The sequence below is a fragment of the Carassius auratus genome, chromosome 19 (assembly GCF_003368295.1).
Source record: "Carassius auratus strain Wakin chromosome 19, ASM336829v1, whole genome shotgun sequence".
Taxonomy (NCBI): Eukaryota; Metazoa; Chordata; class Actinopteri; order Cypriniformes; family Cyprinidae; genus Carassius; species Carassius auratus.
This window is the reverse complement of record NC_039261.1, coordinates 14,582,887-14,605,219: the sequence shown is the minus strand read 5'-3', so window position 1 is coordinate 14,605,219 and position 22,333 is coordinate 14,582,887. Positions and strand designations below refer to the sequence as shown.

Below are 22,333 nucleotides of genomic sequence, written 5' to 3'. Positions count from 1 at the left end.
TGAGTAAAATAACAGATACAGTAGGAATAATAATGATACATGTAAGTAAAAGGCTTACGTGGTATTTTCTTTGCAATATGATAATAAGAAAAATACGAAAATGAACTTAATTATCAAAGTAATGTTAATAATGTTAAATAACTCTTAAATATATTTTTTCTTTGTTATTTATTACATTTGATGTGTCCGGGGTAAAATGCTATTTTAAGGTGAAATACTTGACGTGTACTTGTCAGGTGCCTCGAGATTCACATATTTTGAATTACAATAATTCGTGTATTAGCCACCGCTGTTATCATCATATTTAAAAAAAAATATCAGCGGGGGAAAAAAACTATATAAATATAATTTCTGACGCTTGATTTTACAGTAATAACGATAACTGGAGTAACCAGGCTAAAACTTTGGAACGGTTTCCATGGGAAATGTTTGTAATGATCATCCTGGACCAAAACTAAAAAGGCAGTTAAGAGATGAAGAAATAGGGAGGGTAAGAAATAACGGAAACGAACACAACCAAACTGGGACAATAACAGTAACTGTCTATCTATGTCTGTCTGGAGCTGTCGCTGTATTTTATGAGCCCTGAGCAGTGCGGTCTGGAGAGGCTGTGATTTCTGCAGTTAGCCGCGAAGCTAACGGTTCAGCTCGGGTCATTCATCGCTGCGAGACGCTACGCTACAAACAACACGCCTGCGCCGTTAAATCATTCTCATTCACCGATAATGTAGCACTTACCGGTAAATGATCGGGTAAATGTGTATTTAGGCATGCCAAACATTTAAGCACTTATATATTCGTATTTAAAAAAACAAAACGGGTCATTATCAAGGCCACGGATGGAACCGGGGCGTCAGCGTGAGAACCCCCCCGGGTCCGGGGAGCCTGAGTCCGGGGAGTGGAGAGAGCAGAGCGCCGCGGTGGACACCGGTGAGAGGGACGACACCCTGAAAAACAGAAGCGGGGATGGAGGAAACGAGGAAATCACGATCAAAACCGAGAACACCGTGGTGGCGGAGAAAGATAAGGATGAGTTTGATGAAGATGAGGAGCAATATGAGGAAGAGCTGGACCCCAGGATTCAGGTTTTAGGATTTGGACCCAAAATAAACTTGATACTGTGTCTATGAAAATAAACTCAGTGAACTATGATACATATTATGCTTCAATTAATGGTTTATAATAGTAAAATGTTTAGTTTGTCTGGTTTTTGCTGGTTTTATATGAATTAATGTACCTTTGTTTGTTATTTAATACTTGTAATAATAGTAAATGAATGTTAAGTGTACTCCCTCCCTGTTTCTCATTTGTCAGGAGGAGCTGGAGCACTTAAATCAGGCCAGTGATGAGATCAACCGAGTTGAACTACAGCTGGATGTGAGTAATGTGTATGACACTACTGCTTTGTCTCAAAACCATACATACAGCCTAAGAGAGATCTTCAGTTTTAAACAATATAATGTCTTGACATCAGATTTGGTCACACAGTTTGATGGGGATCACTTCACACCTGTTCTATTGTCTTGATGCAGTAATTCAGTTTAACAACAGCAAATGAGATGTGCACAAAAATGTAATTTATTTCTGTGATGCAAAGCTATGTTTTTTGTTTTTTTTGCAAAGATGCAAAGCTGCATTGTTATTGTAAATGCATGCATCCCATTGTGATATAATATGTGAAAAGTGAGAAGAATGAGTTAAAAGGCGGCAAAAGGTGGAACTGAACTATGGTTGATTGAGTTAAAAAAGTAATTATGCACTTTACCATCTTCACCACTGGAGATGTCCAGCAGAAGTCTTTTTGTTGTCTAGCTAAAACACATGTTGGTGGGCGGTGGTAGTGTTAGTAGCCTCTGCCAACTCCTTTAATATTTTCTTTCGATATTATTTATTTTACTACTGTCTTTATAAGCCATGTTTGGGTTGTGAGTCCCCATTGGTTGAGAAACACTAAATTAGAGTAATAATGAATGTATTGTTTACAATATTTAACTCAAGTTGAGCATTGTTTTTCTCACTCTTTCTCATTATCTCTGTCTAAAACTCGTTTAGGAAGCGAGATCCAGCTACAGGAGGATCCTTACAGACTCAGCACGCAAACTCAACGCTCAGGGCTCTCAGCTGGGAGCCTGCATTGAGAAAGCCAGACCTTATTATGAAGCCCGTAGGCTCGCTAAAGAGGTGTGTACGTGTGTGTCGGATGAGTGCAAGATGTTTTTGTAGTTTGCTGCTTCATTTCCAGTCTCTCATTATTGCGAAAATCCTCCCGCTGAAGCAGAAAACATTTCTCATTGCAGTGATCGTTATGGTGAAAGAGTGAGTGTGTTAATGTGATTAACCCTGATAAGACGAGGTGTGATTTGCACATCACTTTTCATTAGCATTTTGCAGCCAATTTTGAATATGTAATTGAACTGATGGAAATCGTTTAGCTGAGGCTACAGAGTGTAATTGAAAACAATTGAAGCAACGCAGAATTTAAACTTTGACTTGGTCATCATCGTCCCTCTCATGAAAACTGTGCAGATGAGTAGACAAGTTCAGTAAATGTAGTGCTCTCTCTCTCTCTCTCTCTCTCTCTCTCTCTCTCGACACACACACACACACACACATATATATATGAAATATTATTATTTTAAAGAAATCCTCAGTGATGAAATACATTGGGAAAAAAACTCTTATTAAATGTAGGTGCATTTTGAAATTAGCTGGTACTTCTATTTTAAAGAATTATATACAGCAATTAACAACTTGTAAACTAGAGCTGCACGATTCTGGATACACTGGGAATCATGTTTTTATTTATATAAATTGGAGATCACGATTCAAAAAAAAAAAGTTAAAACAAATAAACAAAGTAACGTAATTTACTACTGGTTCTGACAAAATGTTCATTGCTTAAGTCTTTTACTAAATTAATTTGAACAAATAATAATACACAAAAAACACCTGGAGGACGAGTATAAGCTCTAGCTACTCTAGAGAACTCTAGAGAATAAGAGTTTATACCAAAACTATAAACGTTTACCCTAGTACTTCTGTTATTTAAATATCTGTCACAGGGATAATGTTGTGTGGTTGAAAAGACTGTTTGTGTTGCTCTTTCTGTATCAGGAGCACCATGAATGATTTATTAACATGGGCAGCGACAAAATGTGTTTCCATGCTCCATTGACACTCGCGATGTGAAACAGTCATAATAGACAGCTGATTTGTTGTCATTCAGGAATAAGATTGCGTGGGTGTTTGAATCGAGATTGCAATCTGTAAACGATTAATAGTGCAGCTCTAATGTAAACACTGCAAATTGTTTTGTGAGGATATCATCACGTTCTCGCAAGACACATCGGATCTTGCAAGATCTTGTACCACGAGATTTCGCCACAGCTCTATTAGGTATGTGCAAAAAACACATTTTCAAAACTTACCACACTGTGGGCCGCCTGAACGACTCTTCAGCTTATCAGTCTTGAGAAAGCCCTGTATAATATGGCTGGTTTTTGGGTTCATTGACACAGATATGCTTCTAAGGGAGGAGGCTACACAAAACCCAGAGAGCAAAGAAAAAAACTGAATGTAAAGGTCTAGAGACACACTCTTTAAAATGTGGACTATTTTTAACTTGACATTCTGTCTTAAAAATGCAAAGCTAATGGTGACGTGCTCAAACAGCAGCACAATACATGAGTCTGTGACAGAGCTATCTGTCTGAATGTGTCTGGCTGAAGAAGAACTGCTCTAAAAGAGATCAATTTAGAAGCAAAATTTTCAAGGGCATTTTTTATGCAAGCCTTCTAATACACACACACACACACACACACACAGATTTTTAATATGACAAATACAAGATGAGAGATGCAATACAATGATAACAGCCACAGTTATGGGCAACTGATGAGGGCAGCATCACCACAACTATGTGTCCTTCCCATATATGTACACACACTACCTTGCAAAAGTTTGGGATCAGTAAGATTTTATATATATATATATATATATAAGTAAATATATTTATATATATATAAGTAAATAATACAGTAATATTGTAAAACTATTTAAATTTAAAATAACTCTTTTCTGTTTTAACCATTGCTGTCAAATGATTAATCACATCCAAAACAAATACGTTTTTCTATGCATAATATTTGTGTGTGTACTGTATATATTTATTATGTATATATATATAAATACACACTCATGCATGTATATATTTCAGAAAAAATATGTTATTTTTATATATAAAATATATTTATATATAATATTAATGAATATAAATGCAGACATGTAAAAATATGTAAATATTTTCAAAATATATACTGAATGTGTGTGTATTTATATTATATATACACAATAAACATACACAGTACACACATATATTATGCATAGAAACACTTTTATTTTGGATGCGATTAATCGCAATTTATCATTGATTTTATTATACTGTAAAATATAATTTATTCCTAGTGAATTTTCAGCATCATTACTCCAGACTTCAGTGTCACATAACCCTTTAAAAAAATAATTTTAATATGCTGATTTGATCCTCATTTATTATCAGCGTTGGAAACTGTTTTGCTGCTTAATATTTTTGGAACCTGTGATCCCTTTTCAGGATTCTTTGATGAATAATAAGTTAAAAAGAACAGGATTTATCCAAAATCGAAATCTTTTCTAACAATATAAGTCCTTGCTATTACTTTTTATCAATTTAACACATCCTTAGATTCCTTTACTGAATAAAAACATTAATTTCTTTCAAACAAAAAATTATTAACCCAAAACTTTAGATTTCTGAAGGATTATGTGACTTGGAAGACTAGAGTAATGATGCTGGTGAAAATGTAGCTGTGCATCACAGAAAGAAATTACATTTCAAAATACACTCAAACACAAAACTTCTTTTGACCCCAAACTTTTGAACAGTAGAATTAATCTATTCAGGTGAGTGTGTGTGTGTGTGTGTGTGAGAATTAAAACAGTTTTGAATTCAGTTCTCATATTATATATTATAAAATATATATATTATCGCATTTTATCTCGTATTTTATTATATTATACAATGTCTGATAGGGTTTTGCTGAGAAATATGACAGTTTTCTGAAAATGATGTCTGATGTGTAGTGTCCTTATGCTTTAAGAAAGCCTTTTACAGGCATATTTTACTCCTCCCAAGTGATTTGAATAAATCTTTATCAGTAAATGTTGTGTAAAATAAAGGCTACGTTTACACAGCAGCAGAATTTGGTTGTGAGTCCTGTTTTGAATGCTAAATACACTTATATTCACAAACCTTTCATTTATAAACAAGAGCGGCATCCTTATTCTTTCAGGTCTCACAACCAAATTTTGAGAGGGAGTTTTTATTAGCATGTGCTGTATGAACCGCAATGAACAGCCAATGTCTTCTGCATGTATGTGTTGAGTTATCTCAAATAAACTGTTGGTTTATTTAGCTTTGACTTCGGTCTTCCATTTATAACATAATGTAGTTTCAGTTTTGATAAGAATTTCTGGAGTTGTGCATGTCCCCATCTTTTTACTTATACTGCTGTCACAAGTTTACAGGTGATATTCATGGCTATCGCACCAATAAAAAAGGGTCTTGGCTTCATATATTCATTCATGGAGACATCATTCGATCCTCTCCTATAAACTGAGCATTTGAAGAGTCTGCTAGTAAGTGCAGTTGTTGATGGGAACATAGCCAAAGTCAGATATCATCCTTGGCGAGGATGCCATATTTCCAGCGAGTTATCCCAATGAAATATGGCCTGCCATTCTCGGTTCCTGACTTTTATTGATTGGCTTGGGTGTTCTGATCTGTGCACAGCAATTTTCACTGACAGCAAGCCAGGCTTTTTCAGCTAAATGGTTTTCAGATCCAGCCTTATTAGAGTTATGATTGGATGTCAGCTTTACATTCCTCAACTCCCATTGGCCATTTCATCCTCATTATTTAAAGTGGATGGTTATGGTTTGTGAAGTGCTATACAGAGTACATCTCTATTGTCTTTTGCCTTATTACATAAAAATTAATATTGCTGTAGAATTATGTTCTTCCATACTAATCCCACATCCTGTAGCTAGTGTTTTATAGATTGCATATAACCTGATATAAAGTTTGGAAGGATTTGTAGTGCCCATTCACTTTATGGCTCTCTGTAAGGTCAGCATCCCTTCCTCTGATTGGCTGCATGTTTGCAGAGCTGAGTGATTGATTGCTGTATATGAAATATGACGGATGACCTTACGCACAGGCTCAACAGGAGACTCAGAAGGCAGCGCTGAGGTACGAGAGGGCTGTCTCCATGCACGCGGCTGCCAGAGAGATGGTTTATGTAGCTGAGCAAGGTTTATTGGCTGACAGGAACACATTGGACCCTACCTGGCAAGAGATGCTAAACCATGCCACAGCAAAGGTACGACAAAGTGACTCTGTATCGCTCTTAGATAATTACGGCAATAGGCTGTGGCATAAATTTGTGCTCAAAAACACAAGTTGTCTTAGGTTTACGACAGGTCTTAATTGCTAAAATCAATCCCTCATCGTCAGAATTCTAGGTTTGCCCTGTTGAATGTGTCTTCTTTAAATGTGCCCAGCTGGTTAGTGTGGATTTTAAAGGCAGTGTGGCTTTGATTGACACAGTGGGAGCAATCAATAATGCTGATGAATGCACACCTACACTTAAAGATCAAGGTTACATGTCTTCATTTATATTTTATTCAAACCCTGCCAGTAAAATGGAAGCAGCACTTCTTCGATAGGATGATTTCACACAGTTTTAGTTCCCAGTTGGGTTGTCACCAAAACTTCAGTAGTCAATTACCAATGCTAGTGAATTTTCAAGATGCTTGATGCCAATTCCAGTAGCATAGAAAATACTTTTTACAATTATGGCTTCAGTTTTTTCAATAAATCATTCAAGTGAAAGTTGCAAATTAAATAAACACTGATTCAGGATTATAAATGAATCGTTCAAGTGAACAGCCAGTAATAAAGTACCGAAAAATAACAAGGAATGGAAACAAAATACAAATAACTAGTAAATTCAAGTAAATAGTACGTAATAAAAAAAGAATAAAGTAACAAATTGCATGCAATAGAATAGAAACAATAGAACAAATTAAATGTCAAAGGAACAAATTACAAAAGAACAAAACATTGGATATGCCTGGTTTTATTGTGAATGATTTATTGGTGCATTTATTCCAAAGAATACAATTGTTTTTGTTATCTTTAATCCAAATGAAAAAAAATTCCCTTTTATCCTGATGTCACTCCAGCCGAATGGCTTTCTGGATCGTTATTTCAGCAAACTCACATTCAGTCTGACTCCATTCTGTTTTGAAATGCCCTCTTTTAACAATTTATTCAATTCCCAAAAGTCTTGCTTTTTTCCTCATTCAGTATCCTGTATTACTTTGAAATGCATCACATTATAGAAAAAAATGGGTTGTTAAGCAATTCATGTTAACTTGAAGCTAACAAAAAAAGTTTTACATTTACTCTACCTTTTTAGTAAACAATCAGTAATAAAATATTGAATAATTTTTTTTTACCAGTAACAGTACAAAAATTGTACCTTTAACATTCCTGTATGTTCCTCTGTACTTTTCTACAAACTCCTAAGAATACTCTGTTATTGACAGGGTTGATGCGATATTGATTGTCAAGTCTTTGTACGAATGATACAGAAAGATATGAGAATACATTTGATTAAATGTCTCTTGAGAACAGAACAGGATATCACGTTGGACATGTTTCTGTTTTCAGGTGAACGAGGCAGAAGAGGAGCGTTTGAGGAGCGAGAGGGAGCACCAGCGTGTCACTCAGCTTTGTCAGGAAGCAGAAGCACGTGTGCAGACTTTGCTGAAGGCTCTTAAGAGGGTCATTATAAAGTCCAAGCCTTATTTTGAGCTCAAGGCTCAGTTCAACCACATCTTAGAGGTATGCATCAGGGACTGGCCTCTGCTGTAAAGGTATTCAAGGTCTGCTGGCCGTATCGATTTAAGTTACTAAATGAAATCCTCTATGAAATGCAAACTAGGGGTCGGTGGAATTAATAGGACCTTGACTTGTAGCATACAAACTGTTCATTTCTTTTTTAGTTAGTCTATTGCATTTTGTAGTATAAAGAAGTAAACATTTTCTAACATCAACCAATTATATTTTATATATATATGGCAAATAACCACTAATTGGTTGATGTTAGAAAATGTTTACTTCTTTATACTATATATATATATATATATAGAGAGAGAGAGAGAGAGAGAGAGAGAGAGAGAGAGATATTATAAATAAAATAAATATTATAAATAAAAAAAATTCTGATTGGATAGTTATCTGTTTATCTGGTTACCATAATGTCATTGATATATGTGGTGCATAAACATGACAAATTGTTTGTCTTTTTTTAATCCATTGTGCTATGATTATCATCACTCATTAACAGGAGCACAAGTCCAAAGTCGTCCTGCTGGAGGAACGAGTGGCGAAGGTGAAAACCCGATATTCTGTCGCCCTCCGCAACCTTGAGCAAATCAGCGAGCACATCCATGCCCAAAGGGGTCGCATTCGTGCTGCCAAAGAGCGAAACAGAGCCCGTGGGGGGCGGAGCTCTCCAGTGGGGGCGGAGTCTGAGGGTGTAATCCAGGCAGGGGCGTATGGAGGGGTGGTGGCCAATCCCTTAATGGATAATGACTGGGCCGATCAGGAGAAAACCAGGCAGTGGGTGGAGAAACACAGAAAGGCGGGGTGGGGCCAGAGAGAGAGGGCGGAGAAGGCGGCGTCAGACTCCATGTCAGTCATCAGCCTGCAAACCATCGCCTCCGACCTGGAGAAGTTCGATTCTGTGGAGCACTTGGGAAACCTTAGTGACGTCGGAAGTATAATAGGTGAGGAGAAAGAGGCAGAGAGTGAAAGAGGATTTAGGGTCGATGATAGAATAGTAGAGAGAGAGGTGTTGAACCTCTCGAGACAGGACACAGAGAACGGTGCCTCAGGGACGGACAGAGAGCAGAGAGATAGAGAGCAAGAGAGCTTTGTGAAGCAGCACCACAGAAGTGTTAGTTTGTGAGGAAACAAGAAATTAGAGTTGCCTGTTACTCCACTCCAGTGTTGGAGGGCTAAAGCTTGCCTGCATGCTTCCAGGAGAGACTCTCAACTGACTACAAATAAATCAGACTGAAAAAACTGCATTCTATTAAATGGATAGTTTAGCCGAAAATGAAAATTGTCACTCACCCTTATGTTGTTCTAAACCTGCAAGACCTTCGTTCATCTTTGGAACACAAATTAGGATTTTTTTTGATGAAATCCGAGAGCTTTCTGACCCTCCAACGCAACTGAAATTTTAGTCCCAGAAAGGTCATTGTAAAAATAGTCCATGTGACATCAGTGGTTCATCCACAATTTTACAATGCTGCGAGAATACTTTTGTGTGCAAAGAAAACAAAAATAACCCTGAGTTACCGTCATCTGCCTTTTATCGAAAGTACCATAATGCATGAGTGTTTGTTCCTCTGCACGTAATCAGTGCATGTGGTACTCTCTATAATGGCAGAAGATAGTAACTCGGGGGAGAAGAATTGTTAAATAAAGTCATTGTTTTGTTTTCTTTGTGCACAAAAAGTATTCTCATAGACTCTTAAAACTGAAGTCAAGCCACTGATGTCACAAGGACTGTTTTAGCGATGTCCTTACTACATTTCCGGGTCTAAGAACATTTCAGTTGTGTTGCTGTCTATGCAAGGTCAGAAAGCTCTCGGATTTCATCAAAATACCTTTGTATTTTGTGTTCTGAAGATAAAAGTCTTACAGGTTTGTAATGACATGAGGATGAGTAATTAACAGATTTTTCTTTTTTTTTTTTTGTGAATAATCCTTGTAAAGGTGAAGTGTATAATTTCTGTGCCCATGTGGCACTTAATGGAATTGCAAAAACATACAGGTTTCCCAAAATATTTTCTGTCATTGGTTAGACGATCCGCCCCCAAACTTATGGTCAGAGTTGGCACATCAGGCTTGTCTGGATTCCCTGGGGGAAGTCGTGGCCTAGTAGTGGTTAGAGAGTTTGACTCCTAACCCTAGGGTTGTGGGTTCGAGTCCCGGGCCGGCAATACCACGACTTAGGTGCCCTTGAGCAATGCATCGAACCCCCAACCATAAATGGCTGCCCACTGCTCCGGGTGTGTGTTCACAGTGTGTGTGTTATCACTGCTCTGTGTGTGTGCACTTTGGATGGGAATTCTGAGTATGGGTCACCATACTTGGCTGAATGTCACGTCAAAAAAAAGAGTTTACACGTTTCATAGTAATCAACATCATCAACTTGATCAACAAGCTTGAGAAGAATCCAGACAAGCCTGATGTGTCAACACTGGCTCAACCAATGGCATATGCGGATCATCTAATCAATGACAGAAAGTATTTTACTTTCTGAACAATTTTTAAATACTCCATCTTTATTAACACTAACTATGGAAGTCCGTTTCCACCTGAGAGTAAAAAAAACTAATTGGTAAACAAATTGATCAACATTTCTTCACCATCAAAGGATTAGTTCACTCCAGAATTAAAATGTCCTGATGATTTGCTTACCCCAGAGTCATCCAAAATGTCCACATCTTTCTTCAGTCGAAAAGAAATTAAGGTTTCTGAGGAAAACATTTCAGGATTCTTCCCATATAGTGGACTTTAAACAGGAACCAGTAGGTTGAAGGTGCTAATTGCAGTTTCCATGCAGCTTCAGAGAGTCTTATCTAGTAAAACGATTGGTAAATTTCCTCAAAACAAATTTTTTTACCACAAAAGCTTGTCTTGCATGAGCTCTGTGATCTGCGTCCATGACATCACACACCGCACATCACAGAGCTCGTGCAGGACGAGCATGTGTGGATAAAAAGTATTTACGTTTTATTTGTATTTTATTTTTATATTTTTTTAGTCTTAATTTTATTTATTTATTTTTATTTTTATTGTTTATTTATTTATTTTTTACTGAAAATGGTGGAAACTGTCCTACATAACTAATAGTCCTACCAAACGGTTCAAATGAGTGCAAAGCTCCTCCAAGTGTGGCGACTAAGATTCAGACATGATATTGAATTCATTTTTGGACATAATTAATCGAGAGGAAGGAGAATATTTACACACCTACACTGATTGACGTGGCATTATTGTAACACTACACTATAGCGGAGGGGGTTCAGATGTTCTTGGCAAATTAATGAATAACAAAAAGGAGGATGTATTTTATTCAATCCGCAGGGATTTGTAGTTCTCATGCTCTGATCCTGTCTTTTATTGGCTACTGTTTCACTCGGTCAGGGAACAGGGGAAAAAAGACAGTAAAGACTCTTCACACATTGCGAGAGAGAGGGAAAACAAGTGAGAAATGGATTGAACATTGCAGATCAAACTCACATCTCTTTCTATTACCTCAGAAAAGGGAAATGCTCTTAGAGTGGAGGTCTATGGGTACAGTAAAACACTTTCCTGATAGGCTTCCATCGTCAGTGTGTAACTTTAAAAAAATTTTTTGTTTGTTTAGGAGAATGAAATTCAGCCTGACTCAAAGTCTTTTCTGTGGTGATGGTTAATATGACACTCTTCATCTGACTTAACTTGTATGTAACCTGGAATATATATATATTTTTTATAATATTGCTGTATTTGGTTCCCATCTCCGGGTCACTCGCATCAAGTGTAGATATCTGGAATATTTAGTTTTTATAATTTTATTTGGCTGTCAGTTGGTATTATTTCATGCAACGTGTAATGTTAAGTTCGTGGCATTTATGATATATTTTACTGTACTGTTTTTATTGACTTTGATCTTTTGAGAGATTTTAGGTCAGTTGAGGAATGAAAGGAAATGTGTGTCAGTTCTGCTGCTTTTTACAAGAAAAGTTGGGTAAATAAAACAAATGTGGTGCGACTGAATGATGTGTATTTGTTGACATAACTGTTTTACAGATGTACACTATGAAATCATGTAATATGCTAGCTGAAATCATGTAATATGCTAGCTGTTTGAACAAACCGTGCTGTGAACAGTACATTATTGTATGCAAGTTTACATCCTACTCTCCTCTCCCAAATGTTTTTGTTGTTTTGGTATTTTTTCCAAATGTAGTTGTTGTAGTTTTTGTCCAGAAAGCCCCATCATAACCTGCTGAGTACAAATTCCTCACCTTTCCTCACAGTAAATAGATGAAGCTCTGTAGAGTTATTCCAGTATGCTGCTGTCTCTCTCTCCATTCGTTGGTCACATGAACTCTATGTAAATACAAGCTGATGTATGATGAGTACAATTAATCTCTACGTGACTGATACTGTAACTTATTCTGTAAATGTTTATTTATTGCACAGTTAGAGATATTAAAACTTTAATTTAACAACTATGCTCTTTGTCTTATTTAATCTCACTTGGAGTGTGGATTGTTAGTTGCTACTTTTTATCTCCCCAATTATGACTTAATATCACGATATGTTTTTATATCTCACAATGTAACTATACAACATATCTCACAATTGCAAGTTTGTCATGATTGCGACTTTCTCAATTAACAAAAAATTTGACTTTTTCTATATCGTTAATTTTTTTTACAAAGGCATTGCTATGTAGTTGCTATGATGTCTTGTGGGCTTGTTAGATTTGCTAGCCCTGCGTAGGAGCATTAGTACTACTTACGCTTGGTTTACCAAACACCACTAATCACCAGCTATAATGAAAGTGTCTCAAAAGCTTGATAATTGTAATCAAGAAGAATGGCGAGTTCCTAGGACTTCTCAGATATTTTAGGCTGAACGTTGAGCCGAGAGCCGTGGAGCACTCCAGCTCCCTGAAATCAATCAGATGTGCTGGAGAACAGGACTTTCATAATGAAAAGAGAAGAGGAGATTATCCTCAGTCTTTAATTATTCAACAACGATATAAATATCGAGCAGAGAACTCCTAGAAACCGGCCGCTGGGGAGAGAAAGGAGTGTGAGGACTAGAGCAAAGGATGAATGTGATGTAAAATGCGATAATTGTCATAGTGAAAGGGAGGATGAGGGCAGTTTAAGGTGAGAGACTAATTTCTCTGTGACTGCAGGGAGTGAAGGTGACATTAGGAGTGGGAGTCTGTGAAAGAAAGGGCCAAGATGAAGACAGCCGAGTTTGAGCTGAAAGATGAGGTGTCACCGGCAGCATTTGTAACCAGAGCTACTCCCTCACAGTGTTTTCTCTCCTTCTCTCTCTCTCTCTGCTTTTCATTATGTCGATATTTCTCACTCAGGACTTTGTGACTCACTGATTCCACTGCTGGGATACCTGAGGGGAAACACATCAGGAAATGCATTATTTTGATTGTCAATTTGGAGAGGTACATTACAGACAGGAACGAGCCTCGTTCCTTCATGAAGTATATACATCAGAACTCATTTACAGATTGCTTTCTTGCAACTTTAGTTTGTTAAAGAGTTGCAGCATTTGCTTGTGTTCAGAAAACAGGAAGTGTTTTACATGTTTTTTGAAAGAAGTCATCAAGGCTGCATTTAATTGACAAAAAGTACAGGAAAAAACTCAATATTGTAAAATATTATTACGGTTTAATATAACTGTTTTCAATTGTAGTATGTTTTAAAATGTAATTAATTTCTACATTTTCAGCATCATTACTACAGTCTTCAGTGTCACATGATCCTTCAGAAGTCATTCTAATATGCTGATTTGCTGCTCAAGAAATATTGATTTTTACTAATATTCTAAATTCAAAAATTCTAAAACAGTTTCAGGTCATGCTACAAGATGCTGCATTCACAGCTTGGCACGTGCTGTCTTCTGCTCACTTGCTCATCCCAGACCGGCTGAGTTCGTCCCGGGATCAGACCTCAAGTGTCGCACCCAACAAAGCAGATCCCAGGTGAGGAAATCGTGATTTCACTGATCTTACCTGTCTGTGAACAACCTTGGAATAGATTGACCAGTGAAGGGCTTTGTTCTGTGCTGAAGAAAAAGAGAGCGTGAGGTCAAGACAGTTCTGATGAATAGAACTGATCTAGAAATAGGGAGAGCGTAAACAGTTGGCCTTCATAGGAAAGATTTATCTGAAAACTGACCCAGACAGAATTTAGAAGATCCAATCCTTTCTTTCTTTCTCTCTATCTTTCTGTGTAAATCTGTAAATCAGTTCTCCCCTCAACCCCACACCCCATTTTGGACAAACTGTATAAATCTAGCCACTTACGCACACATCAAGCCACACAGTTTGAGAATATGATATGATATGATCAATATATGAAGCGCTTATGGTGCAGGATGAGTTAAACTTGTTACAGCAAGCACCACTAATAATAATTGCTTCAAATTAATACTTCAAATTATTCATAGCCACGTAAACCAATACTGCACAGAGAGATACATTTGGCTCTTCCAAATGAATGTTAATAGGCCTACTGGTGTGTGGAAACAGCACCTCTTATGCGAATGCACATCCCCTATGGTGAAATTATAGTGCTTATGGACTGATGTACATGATTTGCCCCCACCTCATAGCGTTATATATGTAAATGAGAGCTCCTTGAAAGTGGCAGCACAAAAACATTTGCAGCGGGGAATAATGAAGTGCTCCCTATCCTTCTGTACTCCTCTGTTTGCGCTCAGCAAGGACAATCTATTGTCATGAGGATGACAGCATCTGCATGAGTAATTACAGCAGCCCACTGCACACTGACCAATTTCCCTTCCTTCTAATGGGAGAGCACAGAACTAATGCTCAGAAGAGTTTGAGAGTGATCCTCTGATGAAATTAGATGTGGCAGTGGTTTGGTTTTACGTATGGCCATCCATTTGATTACTCTGCTGCGACACCGGTGGTTGCAAACGTGAAAATTGTGTCGCATTTCTTCCCAGCAAATCAGAACATTTTAAAGGTCATTATTGACTTTGTGGGAAAGAGACTGCTGAGGTGTTGACATTCTAATGGACTAGGTCTATAATTAAATGTTTGCCTGCACCCTCACTCACATGATAAATGCTGCTCTCATCGAATAGTGAGATATCATTTTCAACCAGCATGACTCATCCTCTCAGCTTTTACTGCCAAGAACTGAGAAACAGGGTTTAGAGCAGCTCTCTCACAGAGGAACTCTTCCATTCCCAAGCCGGAAACAAGAAACTGGGAACTAACTTTTTATTTCATAAAGAGCATAGCTGTTCAGTCTTTGGGTCGATTTTTAGGCCAATCCGGGAGGCTAATTCACAACGTGATCCCTTGGGAATTTCTTATAGGTTTTTAAGAATAGTTTTAGGATGAAAAGACTTTGAATTATTTTCCTTTTTAATTTTCTTTTGAAGCATTTGCTGCAAAAAGATTTGGTTTCATTTCTTTATGCCAATATGGAATTTATGTTATAGCCCTAATTTTATTTATAAACTGTAAATTGCCATTCCCAAAACCCATTGACAATTCCATGGCTCAAAAATGCTAATTTCCAACTGGGTAATAGGACAACAAACTGAACAGCTTTAGTTGTAAGTAAGCTTAGGTTTATAGGCTTTGGTTTTGATTCTTTGCTGTTGTCACATAACACAGCCTTGGCACAAATAATCAATTGTATAATTCATTATGCAAATACATTAAGGAAAGAAGACCAGTGCAAGTCTTCATGCAAACATACATATGCACACTGTTAAAAAATGTGAATAATATAGATTATTGAATTACATTTTGCTTGTTTCGTTGTGTGTGAAACGTAGAAATTTATAATTTCTGAATAAAAATGGTAATTTTAATAAATATATTCAATAGATTTAATAAAATAGTTTGAGCTTTTATATCATGCAGCAGCAGAAATAAAACAGTAAGAGTAAAACAGAATGCTTCAATATCAACCTCAAGTCTTGCAACTCTTGCAATCAGAAGTATCTGAAAAATGTAATAATAAATATACTTATCTTAATGAATCTTTGGATTTGTAGATGTTCATTGCGTGAATGTGTGCACTTACAACACAGCTGCAAAATATGCATGTATGACATTTGAAATAAAGTAATTTAATATATGTCCTCAAATGTCAAATTATTTAGTGCAAAGAATAGATATCTGTGGTAAAAATCTCTTCTCTTTGTTCATAGATTGCTTCAAAAGTGGAGGCTAAAACTTAGAGCAAGAGGTAAAGGCCAGAACACTGGAAATGTGATGGTATTCAACAAAATAAAGTCGATGTGTACATTTGTAAATTATAATTTAAATAATCTATTAAGCAGCACATAAGTTGTAATTTGTTTCTGCTTCCAGTAGCTTGAGCTGTTTTTTTTTTTTTTTTCGGGAATATACATATTACAATGCTGCCTTGAAAGCACTGGAAGGATGAGTAGTCACCCTGAACGTGACAACTGAAGGACCAACCCATGTTAAGCCAACCTAAGATGGTTTGCTAGTCATATCTGGTTTATGGCCTCCTCCTGACCTGCACAAGCCATGGTGTTCAACTGGACTACCAGATAAAACTTGCTAGGCTTATAAAACCAGCCAAAAGACTTAGCCAGCAAATCAGCTTCGTTCCCCACAAAAGAATCAAGATGCTCCAGTCGACGAAAAATATAATACAGTGACAGAATGACTACATACATCAAAGTGACACTTCACTAGAAGAGAAGGTCTGGAGACCACGGGCTTCCATTGGCTCGTGCACCCTGCGCAGGGAGGAGGTCTGCACTATTTATCTGGGATATGAGCGCACCATCTGTCTCTCCGTCAGCCAATGAGCGCTTTAATTCCCTCTCTATTCACCGGCGGTGTCTTCACGTAGTGAGCGGACTGCACACTACAGACTGCAGATGAGAGAGGCGCGCGCCTCCCTGTGACGTCGCGAGCGAGCGAGGGACAGTAGCGTTTCCGAGAGCGCGAGGAAGGAGAGGGAGGCTCCGCGAGCCGTCGTCGTTTGTGTGTAGCTACCGTGTTCATTTATTTATTTATTTGCCGATATTACATCATATATATTCAGTCCTGACCGGCTTCCACAGAGGATACTCTCATGAGCCGTTTGATTCCCATCGATATATCGTATTTATTTTTCAACTGCAAGTCTTTTAGGCGACGGGATCATGGCAAGTGCGCTAGCGTCTGATGTTCGTGCGATCTGCGGAAAACGACAATCAGACGCACGTTTGTAAACAGTAGTGTGTGAACGTTTACGTGTAGCGCAGCTTCTTTTTTGCGTGTCCGCTTTATTTAATTTGTTGTCACTCGCTGTAATCGAGCAATACATTTACGCGAAGCACAACTGTATATCTTGTTCTCTAATTACTATTATTATTATTTGTTTAATTGTAAAACATTTGACTGTTATTTAAGCACACGGATATTTAAAAGCAATTGTGCAAGGTGAATCTCGCACACAAGCGACGCACGCAATATTAATCGTACGAGAGCAATTTCACGCGCACAGAGGCAGTTGAAGTTTAATACGTAGTGAACGCCTAGCGCGAGCAATTAAAAGAGCATATTTATTTACTTGTCGTCTTACTAGTACGCACACGTACACACGCGCACACGCACACACACGCGCGTTGGCTATATCAAGCATCCTTCAAGGACCATCTCCACAGACCGTTCCCAAAAGAGCCTGCACGACGCAGTAAGTAATACAATTGGGTGCAGTAATTGTTCTCGTTTGTTGTCTCATCTACCTTACAGTGAATCAGTTTAATTGAATGTGTCATCATGAGGTTTCTTAGCAGCTTTGAGACACTACACAGAGGCTGTGTTCAGAAAAAAAGCCCAGCTGCTGTAGTGTAGAAATCCCACTAAAACATCGTTTCAGTGGGTCCTGCGGCGTAGTGGAGGGGCAGGCTGACCTGAAGTGTTTTGTGTAGAGCTCTTGTGTTTGAATGGTCGCTGTCCACGGTGCTGATGTAGAGCCCTGCTTCTCAATCCGGGTCCTGGGGAGCCTCAAGAAATTGCACATTTTGGATGAATGCTCCTAGACCTAAAATGAGAACTATATATATATATGTATATGTATCATAATAATAAGTTACCTTATTATATTCTGAAAATAAATGGCCTATTTAAAAGACAGTATATATAAATGTACTGTTAGGGAAAAAACTGATGATGATGATGTGAATTGAAAACGTTTTGTTTTTGCACTGAGCTCTTTGCATTTTTTCACGTTTTGGCGTCTAAATAAAATTGTTTTGTTAGAAATCTGCTACAATTATGTGTGCAAGCTTTTCTCCTTGTTGAACTTTGCTATTGTGCTTTGGGTCTCATGTACCAAAGTAATTTTTTATGTACTAACTACTTAAAGTATTTGTCTTGCTTGGGTATTATTTTTTTCTACTGTAAAATATTGTAAAAGTTTATTAATGAGTCTTAATAAGTCTTAATTACCTTGTGATTTAAAGAGATTCTGAAGACATCATGCATAGGCTATTTTGCAGTGAAATATAATATATTGTGTGATCTATCAAAAAAAGATTTGTATTCTTTTTGTTTCAATTATTAGTATTAATTTAATATTTATGATGTTTAGTTAATTAATAGTGCATATCACAAATAATTACAAAGTAACACATTGAATCAAATGTGAAGTTTGGAAGTATAAAGACTCAAATAGTATTTTCCTGTAAAACACACTCCAATGAGCGTTTACAACTTCAGAAAAAAAAAAAAAAAACTTTTTACAGTAAGGGTGATCATGTGGGCTTCCATTGTTGTACCAGTACAATGTACCAGTACATTTTGCAGCTTAAATATGTTGGTGTGTTAACATTATTATAATTTAACAACATAAAATGAGGAAACGCAAAATGTGTAGTCCCTAAAATGACATAATGTAATGAATCAACCTTCCTTGCTGAATTTTTAATGTTGAGATTAGGATACATGAGACTTGAAAGCCACCCAAAATGTGTATTTTTCAGGAATAGGGTTGAGAAGCTCTTACATAGCTCAGTATTTCTTGATCCAGGACTTGGAGGGCCTCAAAACTTCACAGTTTGGATGATTTTCATTGATCGTTTCTTCTGTAAAATGCTCTATGAAGTGCAATGAGTGTGTAAAATAAAGGAGGCATCCAAATCGTGTAATGTTAAGGGTCCTGCAGAAGGAACCCTATAAAAAATGGCTGAGGAAAACTGGAAAAAAAGAGAGGCAGATGAAGTGGAAAGGGTGGCGGTTGAATGGTTTTGATTGTTGTTTTTGTTTTGAATTTTGATGTGAAACATAATCTGGAGGATTGTGCTAGAGTTGTTGTATATTTGATTGAAATGTATGTTATGCATGAGTGTCATGCATGATATTTTTGGCTTGAATTAGACCAATTGATTTAGATATTACAACACGAGACACATCTTCAGCATAACATTTTCACAAAACATTTTTACATTGTTGTTTCGGTGGCCAATTCTGAATTTAAATGCCATGCTACTAAAAATAAAGATTCTTCATTGGCATTGATGGTTCCATAAAGAACCTTTAACATCCATGGCATGTTTACATTCCAAAAAAGGTCCTTTATAGTGGAAAAAGGTTATTTAAAAATCTGAGGTGAAAAAAATGGTTCTTTTAGAATGTCCATTAAAAGGTCAGATAAATAAAATGGCTTCCCTGCTAAAAATTGAATAAAAAAATTAATACAAATTAAAACATCCCTTTGGAACCTTTATTTTTTAGACTGGAGTTTTGTTGAAATCTTGTATGTATTCTTGCAAGTAGTAGGAAACTCTTATATTTAATGAATCATTAATATATCGTGAATTGATTTGTTTATTAAAGAGCTAAGTAACAGAAACATCAAGGTCCTTATAAAGGGCAGGACCATTCTTTGGCTTGGCAACAGCTTCATTTCTTCTTGGATGGCTGTTGAACACGTCCTGAACTGTGTGCAGTGTGAAATTGCACTATTTAAGAGGGTAATTCTTTGAGTAATGAAGGTTGAAACGATGTGACAACTTCAAGATGAGTGGGGAAATAAAGAGGGAAAGATGTCTGCAACACTGATGGTCCTGTAAAAACTAATATTCCTGGGCTGTTGTACAACAATCCTGTTGAATCATGAGACCTAATGACCTTCATAAGATCTAGTATCTCATACAGTTAGAGATCTACAGCCAAGTTGGTTTGGTTTTCTCCAACACAAGCCTGTCTGGATGTAGGTAATAGGGTGAAAGGTCACTCCTCAGGCCACATTACTTTTGTAGGTTTCTGCTCCTCATATACTGACTTCACACACATTTTTTTGAGTTGCAGCTTGTAAAACCCTTCTTTGTGAAGCATAGCTTTGTATATTCTTCTGGGTCAAAGAGGTGGCGATTCAATTCTGTGAGTTTTATTAAAGCCATACTTTTGTGGCATTAAGCAATTATGCTGTGAAGGCTGTCTCTGTCAGTAAGTGCCAACTTTCAGCCTATTCCATTTCCCTGATGCCGTTGGTGCATGTCTGGCATATTGTTATTTCTGAGATGTTCTCCTTGACATTTTAAGTCATTTGATAGCTTTGTGACTGATGCACCTGCAATTCAAGCTTAGGTTATTCAGCCTCGCTGGCACTATGTTATGTGCCTGGTATTGCTTTAAAGGCTCACATATCAAAATGCTAACAGTCAGATCTCCTTTATAGCTGACACATACTGCAGAGTGACAATCAACCTAGTATGTGACTCACCTTTACAGCTCCATTTAGGTTTTCAGTGTTAAATGACCATGCTTGGATCCATTTCGCCCAGTATGTGTAGTCTCCTGCACATATCATGCATATATGTTTACATGAGAGAGATTTCTTTACTCACATTTGCGTTTGGATGGTGTATCTTTCTGGTAATATAAGGAATTTAGCGCTAAGTCAAGGTATTTTTATTGCAGTCTGTCTTTATGCAGGTGTAGAGTCCAATTAAATGGGGTTAATTGGCATTTCCCTTGCGTACTACTACTGTGTTCATCAGCAAAATAAACCCCCCTGGGGCCAGAGAGTGAGTTAACGAACTCTCTTAATTAGAGGAATGATGAATAATAAAGTTTTTTATCATGTCCATGTGGATCTGCTGATGGAAAGCTATATTTATGCAACTAGAACAAGAGACTTGCAGCAATAACTATAAAGTTAGAGTAGAATAGATACAGATATTAAACTTACATTAGAAAGATAGATAGATAGATAGATAGATAGATAGTTTGGGACAAACACTGAATGCTTCTGTGGTTCATTGTACAATCAGTTTAAACAAGAAGATGCAGCCCTGCATGTTAATTACTGTAATTGTTTGAGGAGTCCACAATGAATTTGACCAATGGTCAAACATTTAGTTTGGATTCACGGATAGTTTGTGGAAAAGATCATGGCCTGTCGAAGAATGTACACAGTGTCTGCTATTAATGTGAACGTGAAACAGTGTTCACAAACCACACCATTTTCAGATGGCAATTGATTTTATTCATTGGCTGGATCATTAAATGTGTGCATATGGAGCTTGGTGGTTGGAAGTAAGAGGGATTCATAGTATCGTATGAACAGGAAAGTTGTTTCAGATTCAGAGGCAGATGAGCATGTTATTGCATTTTGATAGAAGTTTACGAAGGCATTTTATGAATAATGTGCACCAGTGAATCATGCACAATGTGACCAAGAATGTGCATTAAAAATTAAATAGTGTCCATCTAAATTCCGTATTGAATTAAAGGACATTGCTTCAGCAAACCCCGTTTTGTGTTGTCTCAAATTTTGGAAGCCTTCATGAGTGAAATGCCATCAGCACAACCATGACCTCTCATAAATTCACCATTATTCAGTCTGCAAACATTGAAGCCAGCGGGGCAGCTACTAGGTTAATGTAAAGTTAGTCAAAGGGTTTTAGGTGGAAAACATCTGAATATGCTTCCACCCACCTTCTCAGTTTGACAGATTCTCCCAACTCATTTCGTCTTTGATGGATCTCATTTATCCAAAAGCACCTATTTTTCCTTTGGAGTCTTTGCAAAATGTAAAGCAGCATCAGGTCAAATAAATCCACCTTCATTATTTTAAAACTGCAGCGCACAAGCTCAGAATAAATAGACGGTTATCATTGGCTGGTGACGACACAAATATAAATATTATCATAGTTATAGTTGTCATTATCATTCTTGGTTTATACAGGCCTTTACCGTCACCATTCAAAAAAGTTCCACCAGACTAAAGTCAGTTCTGATTGGCTGTGTATATTTTTATCATTCATGAGCTGTAAAAAAAAAAGTTCTAAAAATGATTCTAATGATATTATCTGCTATTCTCATAGAATTAGAATGATTATTAAAACCTTATAGTTACCATTATCGTCTTTGGTGAGAACAGAATGTTTAGC

The 22,333-nt window shown here is 37.1% G+C and overlaps 2 protein-coding genes across 3 annotated transcripts in view; both read left to right on the top strand.

Annotated features, from left to right (window-relative positions):
• Window positions 1-260: 260 nt before the first annotated feature.
• On the top strand, window positions 261-10,165 carry sh3bp5lb (SH3-binding domain protein 5-like, b). The gene is made up of 6 exons (XM_026289064.1): window positions 261-1,085; window positions 1,315-1,377; window positions 2,053-2,181; window positions 6,258-6,419; window positions 7,775-7,948; window positions 8,454-10,165. The coding sequence occupies exons 1-6, from the start codon at window positions 840-842 to the stop codon at window positions 9,075-9,077; spliced, it is 1,398 nt and encodes a 465-aa protein (XP_026144849.1). The 5' UTR covers window positions 261-839; the 3' UTR covers window positions 9,078-10,165.
• Window positions 10,166-16,799: 6,634 nt separating this feature from the next.
• gabbr1b (gamma-aminobutyric acid (GABA) B receptor, 1b) overlaps window positions 16,800-22,333 on the top strand; it is a 118,931-nt gene continuing 113,397 nt past the window's right edge. Inside the window, exon 1 of one of the 2 annotated variants that reach the window (XM_026289061.1) lies at window positions 16,800-17,628. The gene's annotated coding sequence lies outside the window, so the exon portion shown is untranslated. The remainder of the gene's footprint in view (window positions 17,629-22,333) is intronic. The other variant, XM_026289063.1, reaches the window with a different exon arrangement.

What these genes read in the sequence shown, in the direction of transcription:
- sh3bp5lb (XM_026289064.1), top strand. Translation starts at nt 840, where the DNA reads ATGGAACCGGGGCGTCAGCGTGAGAACCCCCCCGGGTCCGGGGAGCCT. An exon ending in AGCTGGACCCCAGGATTCAG is followed by an intron (nt 1,086 to 1,314) that starts GTTTTAGGATTT and finishes CTCATTTGTCAG; the next exon opens with GAGGAGCTGGAGCACTTAAA. An exon ending in GAGTTGAACTACAGCTGGAT is followed by an intron (nt 1,378 to 2,052) that starts GTGAGTAATGTG and finishes AAACTCGTTTAG; the next exon opens with GAAGCGAGATCCAGCTACAG.